The sequence below is a fragment of the Pseudophryne corroboree genome, chromosome 2 (genome assembly GCF_028390025.1).
Source record: "Pseudophryne corroboree isolate aPseCor3 chromosome 2, aPseCor3.hap2, whole genome shotgun sequence".
In the NCBI taxonomy this organism is placed as follows: domain Eukaryota; kingdom Metazoa; phylum Chordata; class Amphibia; order Anura; family Myobatrachidae; genus Pseudophryne; species Pseudophryne corroboree.
In genome coordinates, this window is record NC_086445.1 from 610932237 (window position 1) to 610948037 (window position 15801).

The window sequence follows — 15801 nt, forward strand, 5'->3', positions numbered from 1 at the left end:
ACAGTGCCAGGTATACAGATGCCCCCCCCACAGTGCCAGGTATACAAATGCCCCCCACAGTGCCAGGTATACAGATGTCCCCACAGGGCCAGGTATACAGATGCACCCCCCTCCCCCCCCCCGTGCTGCTTACCGCTCCATTTGGCGGCGTTTCTCATGTGTCAGGAGTGGACAGGGAGGAGAGCGCGGCTATGTCGGGTGGTGGCGGCAGCGTGTAGAACTTCAAACCAGCCGCCGGTGCGAGAGCCAATCAGAGCTTGCGGACCGGCAGCCGCGGCTCCTGATTGGCTGCCTGTCCACGAGCTCTGATTGACTCACGAACCGGTGGCTGGTTTGAAGTCCTACACGCCGCCCCCGCCACCCGACATAGCCACGCTCTCCTCCCTGTCCTGACAGCTGAGACACGCTGCCGCCAGACTGAGCAGCGGCGTGTCTCGCTGACAGAAGCGGGTGGGCCGGAGCAAACGGAGGTTCCCCACCCCTGCTATACAGGATAAAAGCTGGATGCTTTTGCATGTAACCCACAATTGCTGGACAGCTTTACAGTATGTTTACACTGCAGTTTAGTTTGGAGTTGAACATGGCCCCTGTAATATATAAATCTCTCTGCACAATTCTGCCATATCTGCAGTCTAAGGGGTAAATTTACTAAGGTGGGATTTTTTTTTTTTTTTTTTAGAACTGGTGATGTTGCCCATAGTAACCAATCAGATTCTACCTATTATCAACTAGAAGCAGCTAGATAAATGTTAAGTAGAATCCTATTGGTTGCTATGAGCAACATCACCAGTTCTAAAAAACTCCCACCTTAGTACTGTAAATTTACCCCTAACATGGGTTTGCACAGGTAAGAAGTTATTTGTTTTTGTTTGTTTGTTTTTGCTTTGTTGGCAACACCAATACCTTTTTGCAGTCCAGAATTTTCTGTACCTTAAATTCAGGCTAACCACCTACTAATACAGCTGGATATTTATGAGCAATTCAATCAGGATTTTTTTTAGAAAGTCTGCAAGTCTATCTGGTAACACATGATTTATTTTTCTGACAATATTAAAGGGCTAAAATATTTGCAAGTTTAGCTATTGGTTTTCACAAGCTAATATTATGATTGGATGCCACATCATGTCACCAACTATAAATATGATAGGCTGTCTTGGACTGGCTAGTGGGACAGGCCAGTGGCCATTTTGGGCTTGGCAACCTTTTTGTCCACAACATATGTGTTTCCATATGTGTTTCTTTCCCTGCCCCCTGACGCCATTTTTTTGCAGGGTCCTTCCTTTCTCCCACTCCTGGGTCTATCATGGGAAGGTTGCTAGGGGTGCTGGGTGGTTCCTGCTCCTTGTCGTGTCCTACTCCATGGGTCTCCGTGGGTTCAGTATGGTCCAGTATTCCTCCTTTCCTCACTTTGCCCTCCTTTTTCCTTTTTTATGCTTCAGACCTCTTGGAGTTCAGGTTTTGTGTCTCTTGTTTTCTCTTTGCCTTCTGTTGCTCCACCTTATGCTTTTTACCCCCATTATTCATCTTCCAATTCCATTATTGTTCCTCTATCTTTTTCCCCACTTCCCCCTTTGATTTTACGTAGACACCCTCTTCCCCAGACTTGCAGATTCTGCTGTCACTTGGGCCTGGGCCCCACTTATGCCACCCTTTGTCTGCCCCTGGTGGGGTTGTTCCACAGCCTTATTTTCCCTTTTGCCCCACCCCTGCTTCTTTCTACTTCAACCCCCAATTATGGCCTACTTCTCTACTATGGTTCCCCCGTTGCCTACACTTTATGTGTCTTCCATGCATTCAGACAACTACTTGCCTTCTAATAGTGCTGCCATGAGTGGGAGTACCAGCATTCCAGAACACTATGAGGTTGGGGTTCCATGTGATGTTGAAGAAGGTTGGTCCTGGATCTGTCTGTAGTCGGTGAGTATGAGCCGATGTATGTTGTGGATTCCTTTTCTATCCTAGACTGATTGCATGACAGCTGGTTAGAAGACCTGGTGTGATGGTTGAATGGACTGATAATGCTGGACTGGTTGAGTCTGAATTAGCTGCTGATGTTATACAGTGCATTCTGTTAATACAGCTGTAACTAGAGGTCTGCATAAGAGTGTCTGGGACAAAATTCTCCAATGTAACATTGTGGAACTTTTTACACTCACTGACAAGATGAAATGGGTTCAGAACATGGCAAAACGTCATGGGGCATTAGGAAAGATGCTTTCCATCATTGGTTAGAGGGTATGTTTTTACAGTTTGTTATTTGTAGATGAAGCCTAATGAACATAGGACTGTACATATATTTGGTACGTGATATGTTTCACATGGCATTATTATCATTACATATGAGCGCCTGACTCGGATCCCAAAACTAGGCAAAATGTCATCCTCTCGCTGTCAGATTCTTGCAGGATTTGGATTTTATAAAGGTGACCCGGTGATCTCGCCATCTTCACTCCAGCTGTGGAGCTTGTATTGAACAGACGTGTCTGTGCGTTGTCTGTCCAGGTGTGCTGTGTTGCCCAACCAGGGGTGCGACTAGTACTCTCTCCATCCATAAAGGGGTGCTGTGCCCTCCAGGGCTACTCTCTCCAACCATAAAGGGGTGCTGTGTCCTCCAGGGGTACCCTCTCTGTACACAAGGGCATAGCTACCATAGGAGCAGGGAGTGCAGTTGCTCTGTGGTCCAAAGCTGAGAGGGGACCTCCATCCCTGTCAAAGTTACATGCTTCATATGCATTTTTTCAGCATTGGGTGATACATAGGGGACCTTACACACGTTAGTATTGGTGCTTAGATTATATCTAGTTATGCCCCTGTATCTGCTCATTGTAATGTGGTATGAAATTAACTGGAAGGCATTATAATATTACATAATATGTAGTGGGGCACTGTAATGTGGCATAATATGAACTGGGAGTACTGCATGTCATAATGTGAATTGGGGGTACTGTGTTGCATAATGTGTACTGGCAGCCCTACAATATTACATAATATGATCTAGGTGCGCTGTGATGGTTCATAAAATAAAGTAGGACACTAATTTTGTGCATAACATTAACTAAGGCTCTACTATGGTTCAGAAAATGAACTAGGACGCTATTTTTAGGGAATAAATGAACAACTCCTGCAGAGAGGTTTTTCTTTAGCGTCATTGTAACGGGCTGCTTCAAAATGTTGCTATGGGGCCCACAAAGTTCTGGCTACGCCCCTGTCTGTACATAATGGGGTACTGTGTTCCCCAGGGGTGCTTTGTCAATCTAGGGGTGCACTGCCCCAGTTTAAATAAAATTAACGCTAAATATCTAGTTTAAAAATATTTTTTTTGGGGTGATATACCCCAGTGTACTAAACCATTATTTTTCTGTGACACTGCCAGTCAGACCGCAGTGTATAATCAGCAGTGTATAGGCAGTGTATAATCATACACTTACTGTATTGCAGCACTATAGATGTTCCGTGCTTTGTTGTACATAAAGGGGTGTTGCGTCCTTCAGGGTGCTCTGTCAATCTAGGTGTGCTCTGCCCCAGTTTGAACAAAATAAAAGATAACTATCTAGTTTAAAAAAAGTATTATTTTTTGGGGTGATATACCCCAGTGTACTATACTATTATTTTTCTGTGACACTTCCGGTCAGACTGCAGTGTATAATCATACACGTATTGTGACACTGTAGGTGGTCCGTGCTTTGTTGTACATAAAGAGGGTGCTGTGTCCTCTGGGGGTGCTCTGTCAATCTAGGGGCAGTGTGCCCCAGTTTAAACAAGATAAAAGCTAAATATCTAGTTTAAGAAAAAAAAAAATATATATATGGTGGTGATGAAGATCAGTCAGTAAAACCTTATGACATCTGGTCATGCCTACAACTAGTGACATGTCTACAGTGATTCCATCAGATATGGTCACCATTCAAAGAATGGTTGATGATAATTTTAGTGATGGCATCCAAATAGGCATGTCCGGTTCAATACTGGCAGGGAAAAAAAGGCACTTTGGAGGCTCTTGCACAAACCGGCTTTGTTTTACTTAAGTTGCCCACCCTCCAGTGTGTACTCAGAAAGAGTTTTCAGTGTAGCCGGGAACCTTGTCAGCGATTGGTGTAGGAAGGTACTTCCCCAAAATGTGGAAAAGATGATGTTCATCAAAATGAATGACCAATTCCACGAGGAAAACCTTTACCGACATGTACGTCCACAAAATACAGACGCACATGTAATGGTGGATTCCAGTGGGGACAATTTAATATTGTGTGAAGAAGATAATGAACACACTAATGGGGCTGAGGAATCAGATGATGATGATGATGATGATGTAATCTTGTCTATGTAGAGCCAGTTTGTGTACGCAGAGATCATTGCTAGCAATGTTCAGTGCCCATTCGCAGCTTGTTTTGTGGGGGCCCAAACAAACCAATCATTTCAGCCACAAGTGGCAATCCCTGTTGCTGAAGTGATTGGATTGTTAAACTGTGCATGTCCTGTTTAATATATACAACATAAGGGTGGGTGGGAGGGCCAAAGGACAATTCCATCTTGCACCTATTTTCTTTGCATTATTTGCTGTTTGGAGCATTGCTAACTTCAAACATTTTCATAGTATATTAAACTGCCACCCTGTCTGTCACTGCAGTGCCATTCTGTTTCCTAGATGTGTCATGTTGGAAGTTTAAGTGCCAAATGTTTGTGCCGCCTACTGCTGTCGCTTAGCTTAGTCATCCAGCTACCTTGATGCAACTTTTAGGCTAAACTGGATAAAAACAATATTGTGAGCTGTGAAAGGTCAAAATTGACTGGAAATGACTGGAAATTAATTTATTGAGGTGAATAATACTGAAGGAACCATTACCAAACATGCTGAAATTGTGTAATTTTAACTGTTTTATGATTTTATTTTTTTTTACAAAAATACAGATCCAAAACCCAAACAAAAACACACAAGAGCGGTTTTGCCAAAACCAAATACAGATCCAAAACACAAGGGAGATACAGATCCAACACCAGAACCAAAACACAGGGTCAGCGCACATCTCTAATTATCATGTTCAGTTTCAGCAGTTTCAGAAGCAGGATTTAAAATCTGTTAAAGATGTTGAGTTCTGGTGGAAGGCATGCAGCAAAGGAGGCTCCATCTTATGTGTGGCGCTGTTGTGCTAGAGGGTAGGTCAAATTAGGCTGTATAAATGTTTTGCATTTAATGATTACCATTGTCACAGGAGAGTTGGTGTTAGGGTCTCCTGCTCTGTGCTGCCACGTCGTCATGGCAACCGGGAGACAAGTGCTAGCAGAGTAACCTGAGCGTAGCTGATACTCCGGTTCGGGTCTTTTGCTGTGCAGTGGTTACAGGCTCTGTGCACGGCAGGGGATCCGGTGCTGGTTTTTGTGCTCACAGTCTGTGAGGTCTAAGTGGGGCGTGGACAGCACCTGCTATATAAACCCTCTTCTCAGGTTAGGCAGATGCTGCTGAATCTTTGTTGGTTAGTCAGTTCCTGAAAGCTAGCTAGTACTGTGTAAACTTTGTATTTGTTTGTTGCTTACTGCAAATAGGCCTTGGGATTTTGTATTACACTCTGCCAATCCAGACCTAGCAGTAAGACTGGAGTCAGTCGTTTAACCTGCTGGGGTTCTTTTGCTACTCTGTGAACCTAGCAAGTTTGCGGCTGTATTCTCAGACTTGCCTGCCAAAATCCTTTCTCACTGTGCAAGGTGTTCAGGTGTCAGTTTAGTGGCAGTAAGCTGAACTAGTGCACTGCAAGTGAGGACTAGGATTGTGGAGACTCTCCTTGTGTCTATTATTCCATCTCTGACCAAGGAGTTTACTGCCACATAGAGATGAGCGGGTTCGGTTCCTCGGAATCCGAACCCGCCCGAACTTCATGTTTTTTTTTCACGGGTCCGAGCGACTCGGATCTTCCCGCCTTGCTCGGTTAACCCGAGCGCGCCCGAATGTCATCATGACGCTGTCGGATTCTCGCGAGGCTCGGATTCTATCGCGAGACTCGGATTCTATATAAGGAGCCGCGCGTCGCCGCCATTTTCACACGTGCATTGAGATTGATAGGGAGAGGACGTGGCTGGCGTCCTCTCCATTTAGATTAGAAGAGAGAGAGTGAGATTGATTTGAGACAGAGACACTTGATTTACTGGAGCTTAGGAGTACTGTAGAGAGTGCAGAGTTTAGTAGTGACTGACCACAGTGACCACCAGACAGTGCAGTTTTATTTAATATAATCCGTTCTCTGCCTGAAAAAAATGATACACAGTGACTCAGTCACATACCATATCTGTGTGCACTGCTCAGCCCAGTGTGCTGCATCATCTATGTATATATCTGACTGTGCTCACACAGCTTATAATTGTGGGGGAGACTGGGGAGCAGTGCCAGTTATAGGTTATAGCAGGAGCCAGGAGTACATATTATTAAAATTAAACAGTGCACACTTTTGCTGCAGGAGTGCCACTGCCAGTGTGACTGACCAGTGACCTGACCACACTGACCACCAGTATAGTTAGTAGTATACTATATTGTGATTGCCTGAAAAAGTTAAACACTCGTCGTGTGACTTGTGTGGTGTTTTTTTTTTTATTCTATAAAAAACTCATTCTGCTGACAGACAGTGTCCAGCAGGTCCGTCATTATATAATATATACCTGTCCGGCTGCAGTAGTGATATATATATATTTTTTATATCATTATTTATCATCCAGTCGCAGCAGACACAGTACGGTAGTTCACGGCTGTAGCTACCTCTGTGTCGGCACTCGGCAGTCCATCCATAATTGTATACCACCTACCCGTGGTTTTTTTTCTTTCTTCTTTATACATACATACTACATCTCATTATCAACCAGTCTATATTAGCAGCAGACACAGTACAGTAGTCCACGGCTGTAGCTACCTCTGTGTCGGCACTCGGCAGTCCGTCCATAATTGTATACCACCTACCCGTGGTTTTTTTTTCTTTCTTCTTTATACATACATACTACATCTCTTTATCAACCAGTCTATATTAGCAGCAGACACAGTACAGTAGTCCACGGCTGTAGCTACCTCTGTGTCGGCACTCGGCAGTCCATCCATAATTGTATACCACCTACCCGTGGTTTTTCTTTCTTTCTTCTTTATACATACATACTACATCTCATTATCAACCAGTCTATATTAGCAGCAGACACAGTACAGTACGGTAGTCCACGGCTGTAGCTACCTCTGTGTCGGCACTCGGCAGTCCGTCCATAATTGTATACCACCTACCCGTGGTTTTTTTTTCTTTCTTCTTTATACATACATACTACATCTCTTTATCAACCAGTCTATATTAGCAGCAGACACAGTACAGTAGTCCACGGCTGTAGCTACCTCTGTGTCGGCACTCGGCAGTCCATCCATAATTGTATACCACCTACCCGTGTTTTTTTTTTCTTTCTTCTTTATACATACATACTACATCTCTTTATCAACCAGTCTATATTAGCAGCAGACACAGTACAGTAGTCCACGGCTGTAGCTACCTCTGTGTCGGCACTCGGCAGTCCATCCATAATTGTATACCACCTACCCGTGGTTTTTCTTTCTTTCTTCTTTATACATACATACTACATCTCTTTATCAACCAGTCTATATTAGCAGCAGACACAGTACAGTAGTCCACGGCTGTAGCTACCTCTGTGTCGGCACTCGGCAGTCCATCCATAATTGTATACCACCTACCCGTGGTTTTTTTTCTTTCTTCTTTATACATACATACTACATCTCTTTATCAACCAGTCAATATTAGCAGCAGACACAGTACAGTACGGTAGTCCACGGCTGTAGCTACCTCTGTGTCGGCACTCGGCAGTCCGTCCATAATTGTATACCACCTACCCGTGGTTTTTTTTTCTTTCTTCTTTATACATACATACTACATCTCTTTATCAACCAGTCTATATTAGCAGCAGACACAGTACAGTAGTCCACGGCTGTAGCTACCTCTGTGTCGGCACTCGGCAGTCCATCCATAATTGTATACCACCTACCCGTGGTTTTTTTTTCTTTCTTCTTTATACATACATACTACATCTTTTTATTAACCAGTCTATATTAGCAGCAGACACAGTACAGTAGTCCACGGCTGTAGCTACCTCTGTGTCGGCACTCGGCAGTCCATCCATAATTGTATACCACCTACCCGTGGTTTTTTTTTCTTTCTTCTTTATACATACATACTACATCTCTTTATCAACCAGTCTATATTAGCAGCAGACACAGTACAGTACGGTAGTCCACGGCTGTAGCTACCTCTGTGTCGGCACTCGGCAGTCCATCCATAATTGTATACCACCTACCCGTGGTTTTTTTTTCTTTCTTCTTTATACATACATACTACATCTCTTTATCAACCAGTCTATATTAGCAGCAGACACAGTACAGTACGGTAGTCCACGGCTGTAGCTACCTCTGTGTCGGCACTCGGCAGTCCGTCCATAATTGTATACCACCTACCCGTGGTTTTTTTTTCTTTCTTCTTTATACATACATACTACATCTCTTTATTAACCAGTCTATATTAGCAGCAGACACAGTACAGTAGTCCACGGCTGTAGCTACCTCTGTGTCGGCACTCGGCAGTCCATCCATAATTGTATACTAGTATCCATCCATCTCCATTGTTTACCTGAGGTGCCTTTTAGTTGTGCCTATTAAAATATGGAGAACAAAAATGTTGAGGTTCCAAAATTAGGGAAAGATCAAGATCCACTTCCACCTCGTGCTGAAGCTGCTGCCACTAGTCATGGCCGAGACGATGAAATGCCAGCAACGTCGTCTGCCAAGGCCGATGCCCAATGTCATAGTACAGAGCATGTCAAATCCAAAACACCAAATATCAGTAAAAAAAGGACTCCAAAACCTAAAATAAAATTGTCGGAGGAGAAGCGTAAACTTGCCAATATGCCATTTACCACACGGAGTGGCAAGGAACGGCTGAGGCCCTGGCCTATGTTCATGGCTAGTGGTTCAGCTTCACATGAGGATGGAAGCACTCAGCCTCTCGCTAGAAAAATGAAAAGACTCAAGCTGGCAAAAGCAGTAGCACCGCAAAGAACTGTGCGTTCTTCGAAATCCCAAATCCACAAGGAGAGTCCGACTCCAATTGTGTCGGTTGCGATGCCTGACCTTCCCAACACTGGACGTGAAGAGCATGCGCCTTCCACCATTTGCACGCCCCCTGCAAGTGATGGAAGGAGCACCCGCAGTCCAGTTCCTGATAGTCAGATTGAAGATGTCAGTGTTGAAGTACACCAGGATGAGGAGGATATGGGTGTTGCTGGCGCTGGGGAGGAAATTGACCAGGAGGATTCTGATGGTGAGGTGGTTTGTTTAAGTCAGGCACCCGGGGAGACACCTGTTGTCCGTGGGAGGAATATGGCCGTTGACATGCCTGGTGAAAATACCAAAAAAATCAGCTCTTCGGTGTGGAAGTATTTCACCAGAAATGCGGACAACAGGTGTCAAGCCGTGTGTTCCCTTTGTCAAGCTGTAATAAGTAGGGGTAAGGACGTTAACCACCTCGGAACATCCTCCCTTATACGTCACCTGCAGCGCATTCATAATAAGTCAGTGACAAGTTCAAAAACTTGGGCCGACAGCGGAAGCAGTCCACTGACCAGTAAATCCCTTCCTCTTGTAACCAAGCTCACGCAAACCACCCCACCAACTCCCTCAGTGTCAATTTCCTCCTTCCCCAGGAATGCCAATAGTCCTGCAGGCCATGTCACTGGCAATTCTGATGATTCCTCTCCTGCCTGGGATTCCTCCGATGCATCCTTGCGTGTAATGCCTACTGCTGCTGGCGCTGCTGTTGTTGCTGCTGGGAGTCGATGGTCATCCCAGAGGGGAAGTCGTAAGACCACTTGTACTACTTCCACCAAGCAATTGACTGTCCAACAGTCCTTTGCGAGGAAGATGAAATATCACAGCAGTCATCCTACTGCAAAGCGGATAACTGAGGCCTTGACATCCTGGGTGGTGAGAAACGTGGTTCCGGTATCCATCATTACTGCAGAGCCAACTAGAGACTTGTTGGAGGTACTGTGTCCCCGGTACCAAATACCATCTAGGTTCCATTTCTCTAGGCAGGCGATACCGAAAATGTACACAGACCTCAGAAAAAGAGTCACCAGTGTCCTAAAAAATGCAGCTGTACCCAATGTCCACTTAACCACGGACATGTGGACAAGTGGAGCAGGGCAGGGTCAGGACTATATGACTGTGACAGCCCACTGGGTAGATGTATGGACTCCCGCCGCAACAACAGCAGCGGCGGCACCAGTAGCAGCATCTCGCAAACGCCAACTCTTTCCTAGGCAGGCTACGCTTTGTATCACCGGTTTCCAGAATACGCACACAGCTGAAAACCTCTTACGGCAACTGAGGAAGATCATCGCGGAATGGCTTACCCCAATTGGACTCTCCTGTGGATTTGTGGCATCGGACAACGCCAGCAATATTGTGTGTGCATTAAATCTGGGCAAATTCCAGCACGTCCCATGTTTTGCACATACCTTGAATTTGGTGGTGCAGAATTTTTAAAAAAACGACAGGGGCGTGCAAGAGATGCTGTCGGTGGCCAGAAGAATTGCGGGACACTTTCGGCGTACAGGCACCACGTACAGAAAACTGGAGCACCACCAAAAACTACTGAACCTGCCCTGCCATCATCTGAAGCAAGAAGTGGTAACGAGGTGGAATTCAACCCTCTGTATGCTTCAGAGGTTGGAGGAGCAGCAAAAGGCCATTCAAGCCTATACAATTGAGCACGATATAGGAGGTGGAATGCACCTGTCTCAAGCGCAGTGGAGAATGATTTCAACGTTGTGCAAGGTTCTGATGCCTTTTGAACTTGCCACACGTGAAGTCAGTTCAGACACTGCCAGCCTGAGTCAGGTCATTCCCCTCATCAGGCTTTTGCAGAAGAAGCTGGAGACATTGAAGGAGGAGCTAACACGGAGCGATTCCGCTAGGCATGTGGGACTTGTGGATGGAGCCCTTAATTCGCTTAACAAGGATTCACGGGTGGTCAATCTGTTGAAATCAGAGCACTACATTTTGGCCACCGTGCTCGATCCTAGATTTAAAGCCTACCTTGGATCTCTCTTTCCGGCAGACACAAGTCTGCTGGGGTTGAAAGACCTGCTGGTGAGAAAATTGTCAAGTCAAGCGGAACGCGACCTGTCAACAACATCTCCTCCTTCACATTCTCCCGCAACAGGGGGTGCGAGGAAAAGGCTCAGAATTCCGAGCCCACCCGCTGGCGGTGATGCAGGGCAGTCTGGAGCGACTGCTGATGCTGTCATCTGGTCCGGACTGAAGGACCTGACAACGATTACGGACATGTCGTCTACTGTCACTGCATATGATTCTCTCACCATTGAAAGAATGGTGGAGGATTATATGAGTGACCGCATCCAAGTAGGCACGTCACACAGTCCGTACTTATACTGGCAGGAAAAAGAGGCAATTTGGAGGCCTGTTATGCACACCAGTGCCAGCAGGAAAGTACTGGTGTCAGAACTGTTATGCACTCCAGTGTCTGCAGGAATGTACTGGTGTTTGAACTGTTATGCAAAACAGATGGACTCACAGACAAACTGGGGGATATGACATAACGTACACAGAAGGTGATAGGGTAACAAAATACACACAAAGTGAACAGAGAAGCCCAGAGGCTAAGGAACTGGGTATCTCCCTTGTATTAGAACTGCTAAGATGGAAAAAGCAAGATGTTGTGTTTTAATACGTAGAGTACCCGAAATGCTGTTGCTAAGGGCAACAGCAAAACCCTAAAGGGTTACCAACGGGTGTGGCAGTAAACTCCTTGGTCAGAGATGGAATGATAGACACAAGGAGAATCTCCACAATCCAAATTCTCACTTGCAGTGCACAGGTTTTAGCTTACTGCCACTAAACTGACCCCTGACACCTAGCACAGTGAGACAGGATTAGACAGGCAAGTCTTAGAATACAGCCGCAAACTTGCTAAGTTCACAGAGTAGTAACAGAACCCCAGCAAGCTAAACGACTGACTCCAGTCTTACTGCTAGGTCTGGATTGGCAGAGTGTAATACCAAATTCCCAGGCCTATTTGCAGTAAGCAACAAACAAATACAAAGCTACACAGTACTGGCTAACGTTCATGAACTGACTAACCAACAAAGATTCAGCAGCATCTGCTTACCCTGAAAAGAGGCCTTATAAAGCAGGTGCTGTCCACGCCCCACTCAGACCTCACAGACTGTGAGCACAAAAACCAGCACCGGATCCCCTGCCGTGCACAGAGCCTATAACCACTGCACAGCAAAAGACCCGAACCGGAGTATCAGCTGCGCTCAGGTTACTCCACTAGCACTTATCTCCCGGTTGCCATGACGACGTGGCAGCACAGGGCAGGAGACCCTAACAGTACCCCCCTCTGACGAGGGGTCAAAGAACCCCTACCACCGGGTTTATCGGGGAACTGCGAGAAGAAAGAGCGTATCAGTCTGGGGGCATGAAGATCACAACTGCGCACCCACGACCGCTCCTCCGGGCCATACCCCTTCCAGTGCACCAAAAATGACAGCCGACCCCGAACCACCTTGGAGTCAAGAATCCTTTCAACAACAAACTCCCTCTGGCCACGTATCAGAAGAGGGGAAGGTCTTCCACTGGTAGAAGGATTACTAATCGCCCGTTTTAAAAGGGAACAATGAAATGTTTTATTGATACCCAAAGAACGGGGCAGATCTAACTGAAATGCCACCGGATTGATAACCCTGGTGATCTTATAAGGGCCGATGAACCGGGGCCCTAACTTATGAGATGGCTGTCTCAACTTCAAATTCTTGGTAGACAACCAGACGAAGTCTCCTAATTTGAAGCTGCAGGGTCTTTTCCGCTTATCAAAAACCCTTTTGGTCACTAATGACACAGACACAAGGGCTTTCTTCACTTTCCGCCAAATACCTCTAAGGACCGAAACCACAGAGGAACCACCAGGCGTGGAGTCCACGGGGTCAAAAGAATTGGCCTTAGGATGATGCCCATACACACAAAGGAAGGGAGAGATCCCTGTAGCAGAGTGAGCCGCGTTGTTATAGGCAAACTCCGCCATGGACAGATGAGCAACCCAGTCAGTCTGACACTTGGAGACATAACACCTGAGGAACTGCTCCAAGGACTGGTTCACCCTTTCAGTCTGCCCATTAGACTGCGGATGGTAGCCTGACGACAAGCTGACAGAAATCTGGAGATCGGAACAAAATGCCCTCCAGAATTTGGCCACAAACTGGGATCCGCGGTCAGAGACCACATCAAGTGGCAACCCGTGGAGACGCACAACATGCAGCATAAATAATTCAGACAGGCGTCTGGCTGATGGCAGCCCAACCAGTGGAACGAAGTGCGCCATCTTCGAAAACCTGTCAACGACAACCCAGATGGCTGTCATCCCCGAGGATTTGGGCAAGTCCACCACAAAATCCATTGAAATGTGGGTCCATGGCTTAGATGGGATAGAGAGTGGATGTAATGGGCCAACAGGAACCCCTCTAGGAGTCTTATTTCGGGCACAGATGTCACATGCCCGAACCCACTGATCCACATCCTTAGCCACCGAGGGCCACCACACCGCCCTAGATAGCAACTCCCGAGTTCTGGCAATACCCGGGTGACCTGCCGACTTCTTGGCATGGAATTCCAGGAACACTCGCTGTCTTAACCTAGGAGGCACAAACAAAAGACCTACCGGAAGGTCTGGAGGAGCCTGCTCCTGTGCTCTAAGGACTAATGATAAGAGGTCCTGGGTAATGCCCACTTTAATACATGATGGGGAAACAATGGGCAACGGCTCCTCGGTGGTCTCCTGGATTGGAGCAAAACTCCGCGAGAGCGCATCAGCCTTGATGTTTTTTGACCCAGGGCGATATGTTATCAAAAAATTAAAGCGAGCAAAAAACAAAGCCCATCGTGCCTGCCTGGCATTGAGACGCTTCGCTGACTCTAAATATGCCAGATTCTTATGGTCAGTGAGAATTGAGACCACAAACTTAGCCCCCTCAAGCCAGTGTCTCCACTCCTCGAGTGCATCCTTAATAGCCAACAATTCCCGGTTACCCACGTCATAATTCATCTCGGCAGGCGAAAATTTACGGGAAAAGTAAGCACAGGGATGAAGGCGATTATCAGACACTCCCATCTGAGAAAGCACTGCCCCAATACCCATCTCAGAGGCATCCACCTCCACCACAAAAGGACGCTCTGGATCTGGGTGTCGCAGCACCTTGGCCGAAACAAATGCCCTTTTGAGACGGGCAAAAGCCGCTTTAGCCTCACAAGACCAGTGAGCAACATCCGCCCCTTTCTTAGTGAGTGCCACCAAGGGCGCCACTATAGACGAAAATCCAGCGATAAATCGTCTATAAAAATTCGCAAAGCCCAGGAAACGCTGAAGCGCCTTCAAACTAGTGGGCTGCACCCAATCCAGGACTGCCTGTACCTTGGAACCCTCCATTTGGAAACCTTCTGGGGAGATAATATATCCTAGAAATGCGATTTGCTGAACTTCAAATTCGCACTTCTCCAGCTTTGCCCCAAGCCGGTGGTCTCTGAGTTTCTGGAGGACTAAGCGTACATGCTTCCGATGTTCCTCCAGGGAATGGGAGAAGATTAGGATGTCATCTAAGTATACAACTAAGAATCTATCCAAATATTCCCTGAGCACATCATTCATGAAATCCTGGAAGACTGCCGGGGCATTACAGAGCCCAAAAGGCATCACCAAATATTCATAATGCCCTGAGTGGGTATTAAAGGCAGTCTTCCATTCATCCCCCTCTCTTATTCGGATTAGATTGTACGCACCGCGTAGGTCAATCTTAGAAAAAATGGTGGCAGTACGAAGCTGGTCAAACAAGACCGAAATGAGAGGCAGTGGGTATGAGTTTTTAATCGTGATACGGTTCAATTCCCTGAAGTCGATGCAGGGTCGCAACGAACCGTCCTTTTTACCCACGAAGAAGAACCCCGACCCAACTGGAGACTGTGAAGGTCTGATAAATCCCTTAGCCAAGTTCTCCTGAATGTACTCTGCCATAGCCTGAGTCTCAGGACGTGACAGGGAGTACAACCTGCTCTTGGGAAGCTTAGCATTTGGCAACAAATCAATGGCACAGTCATAGGGGCGATGGGGAGGTAGTACCTCTGCAACTTTTTTGGAGAACACGTCCGCAAAATCTGCATAACACCCTGGCAATCCTGGCAAACTTAGCTGCGAGAGCCTGACTGGAAGGCTCAAGCAACTCCTGAAACAATCAGTACCCCAACTAAGAATCTCCCCAGAGACCCAGTCAAATTGAGGATTGTGGGCCCTTAACCAGGGTAACCCCAACACCAATGGGGCAAAAGTACAGACAGTCACATAAAAGGACAATTTTTCAGAGTGTGTGGCTCCAATAAACAAAGAAATCTGGCTAGTGCAAGAGGTAATTTTACCTTGGGATAATGGTTCCCCGTTTAACCCACAAATCTCAATTTCCGATGCCAAGGGTACTAAGGGAACAGAGTGTTTCAGGGCGAATTGGCGGTCCATAAAAACCCCGTCGGCCCCACTGTCCACAAAGGCCTCAGTCTTGACAGTTTGACCGAGGATCTTCAAGGTCACCGGAATGATAAAAGTCTTCTTGGGAAATTCTGACTTCTGGCCTGACAGGATATTTCCCATCACCCTCAGGCCCTGAAGTTTTCCGGCTTTTCTGGGCATGATACTACCACATGACCTTTATTCCCACAGT

At 46.4% G+C, this 15801-nt stretch overlaps 1 protein-coding gene across 1 annotated transcript in view; it reads left to right on the forward strand.

The window, feature by feature from the left end:
- Positions 1-1734: 1734 nt before the first annotated feature.
- Positions 1735-15801, forward strand: part of LOC135050428 (uncharacterized) — a 61924-nt gene continuing 47857 nt past the window's right edge. The window contains exons 1-2 of the mRNA XM_063956923.1: positions 1735-1891; positions 2081-2227. Of these exons, the coding sequence (XP_063812993.1) occupies positions 1735-1891; positions 2081-2227 (304 nt within the window). The remainder of the gene's footprint in view (positions 1892-2080; positions 2228-15801) is intronic.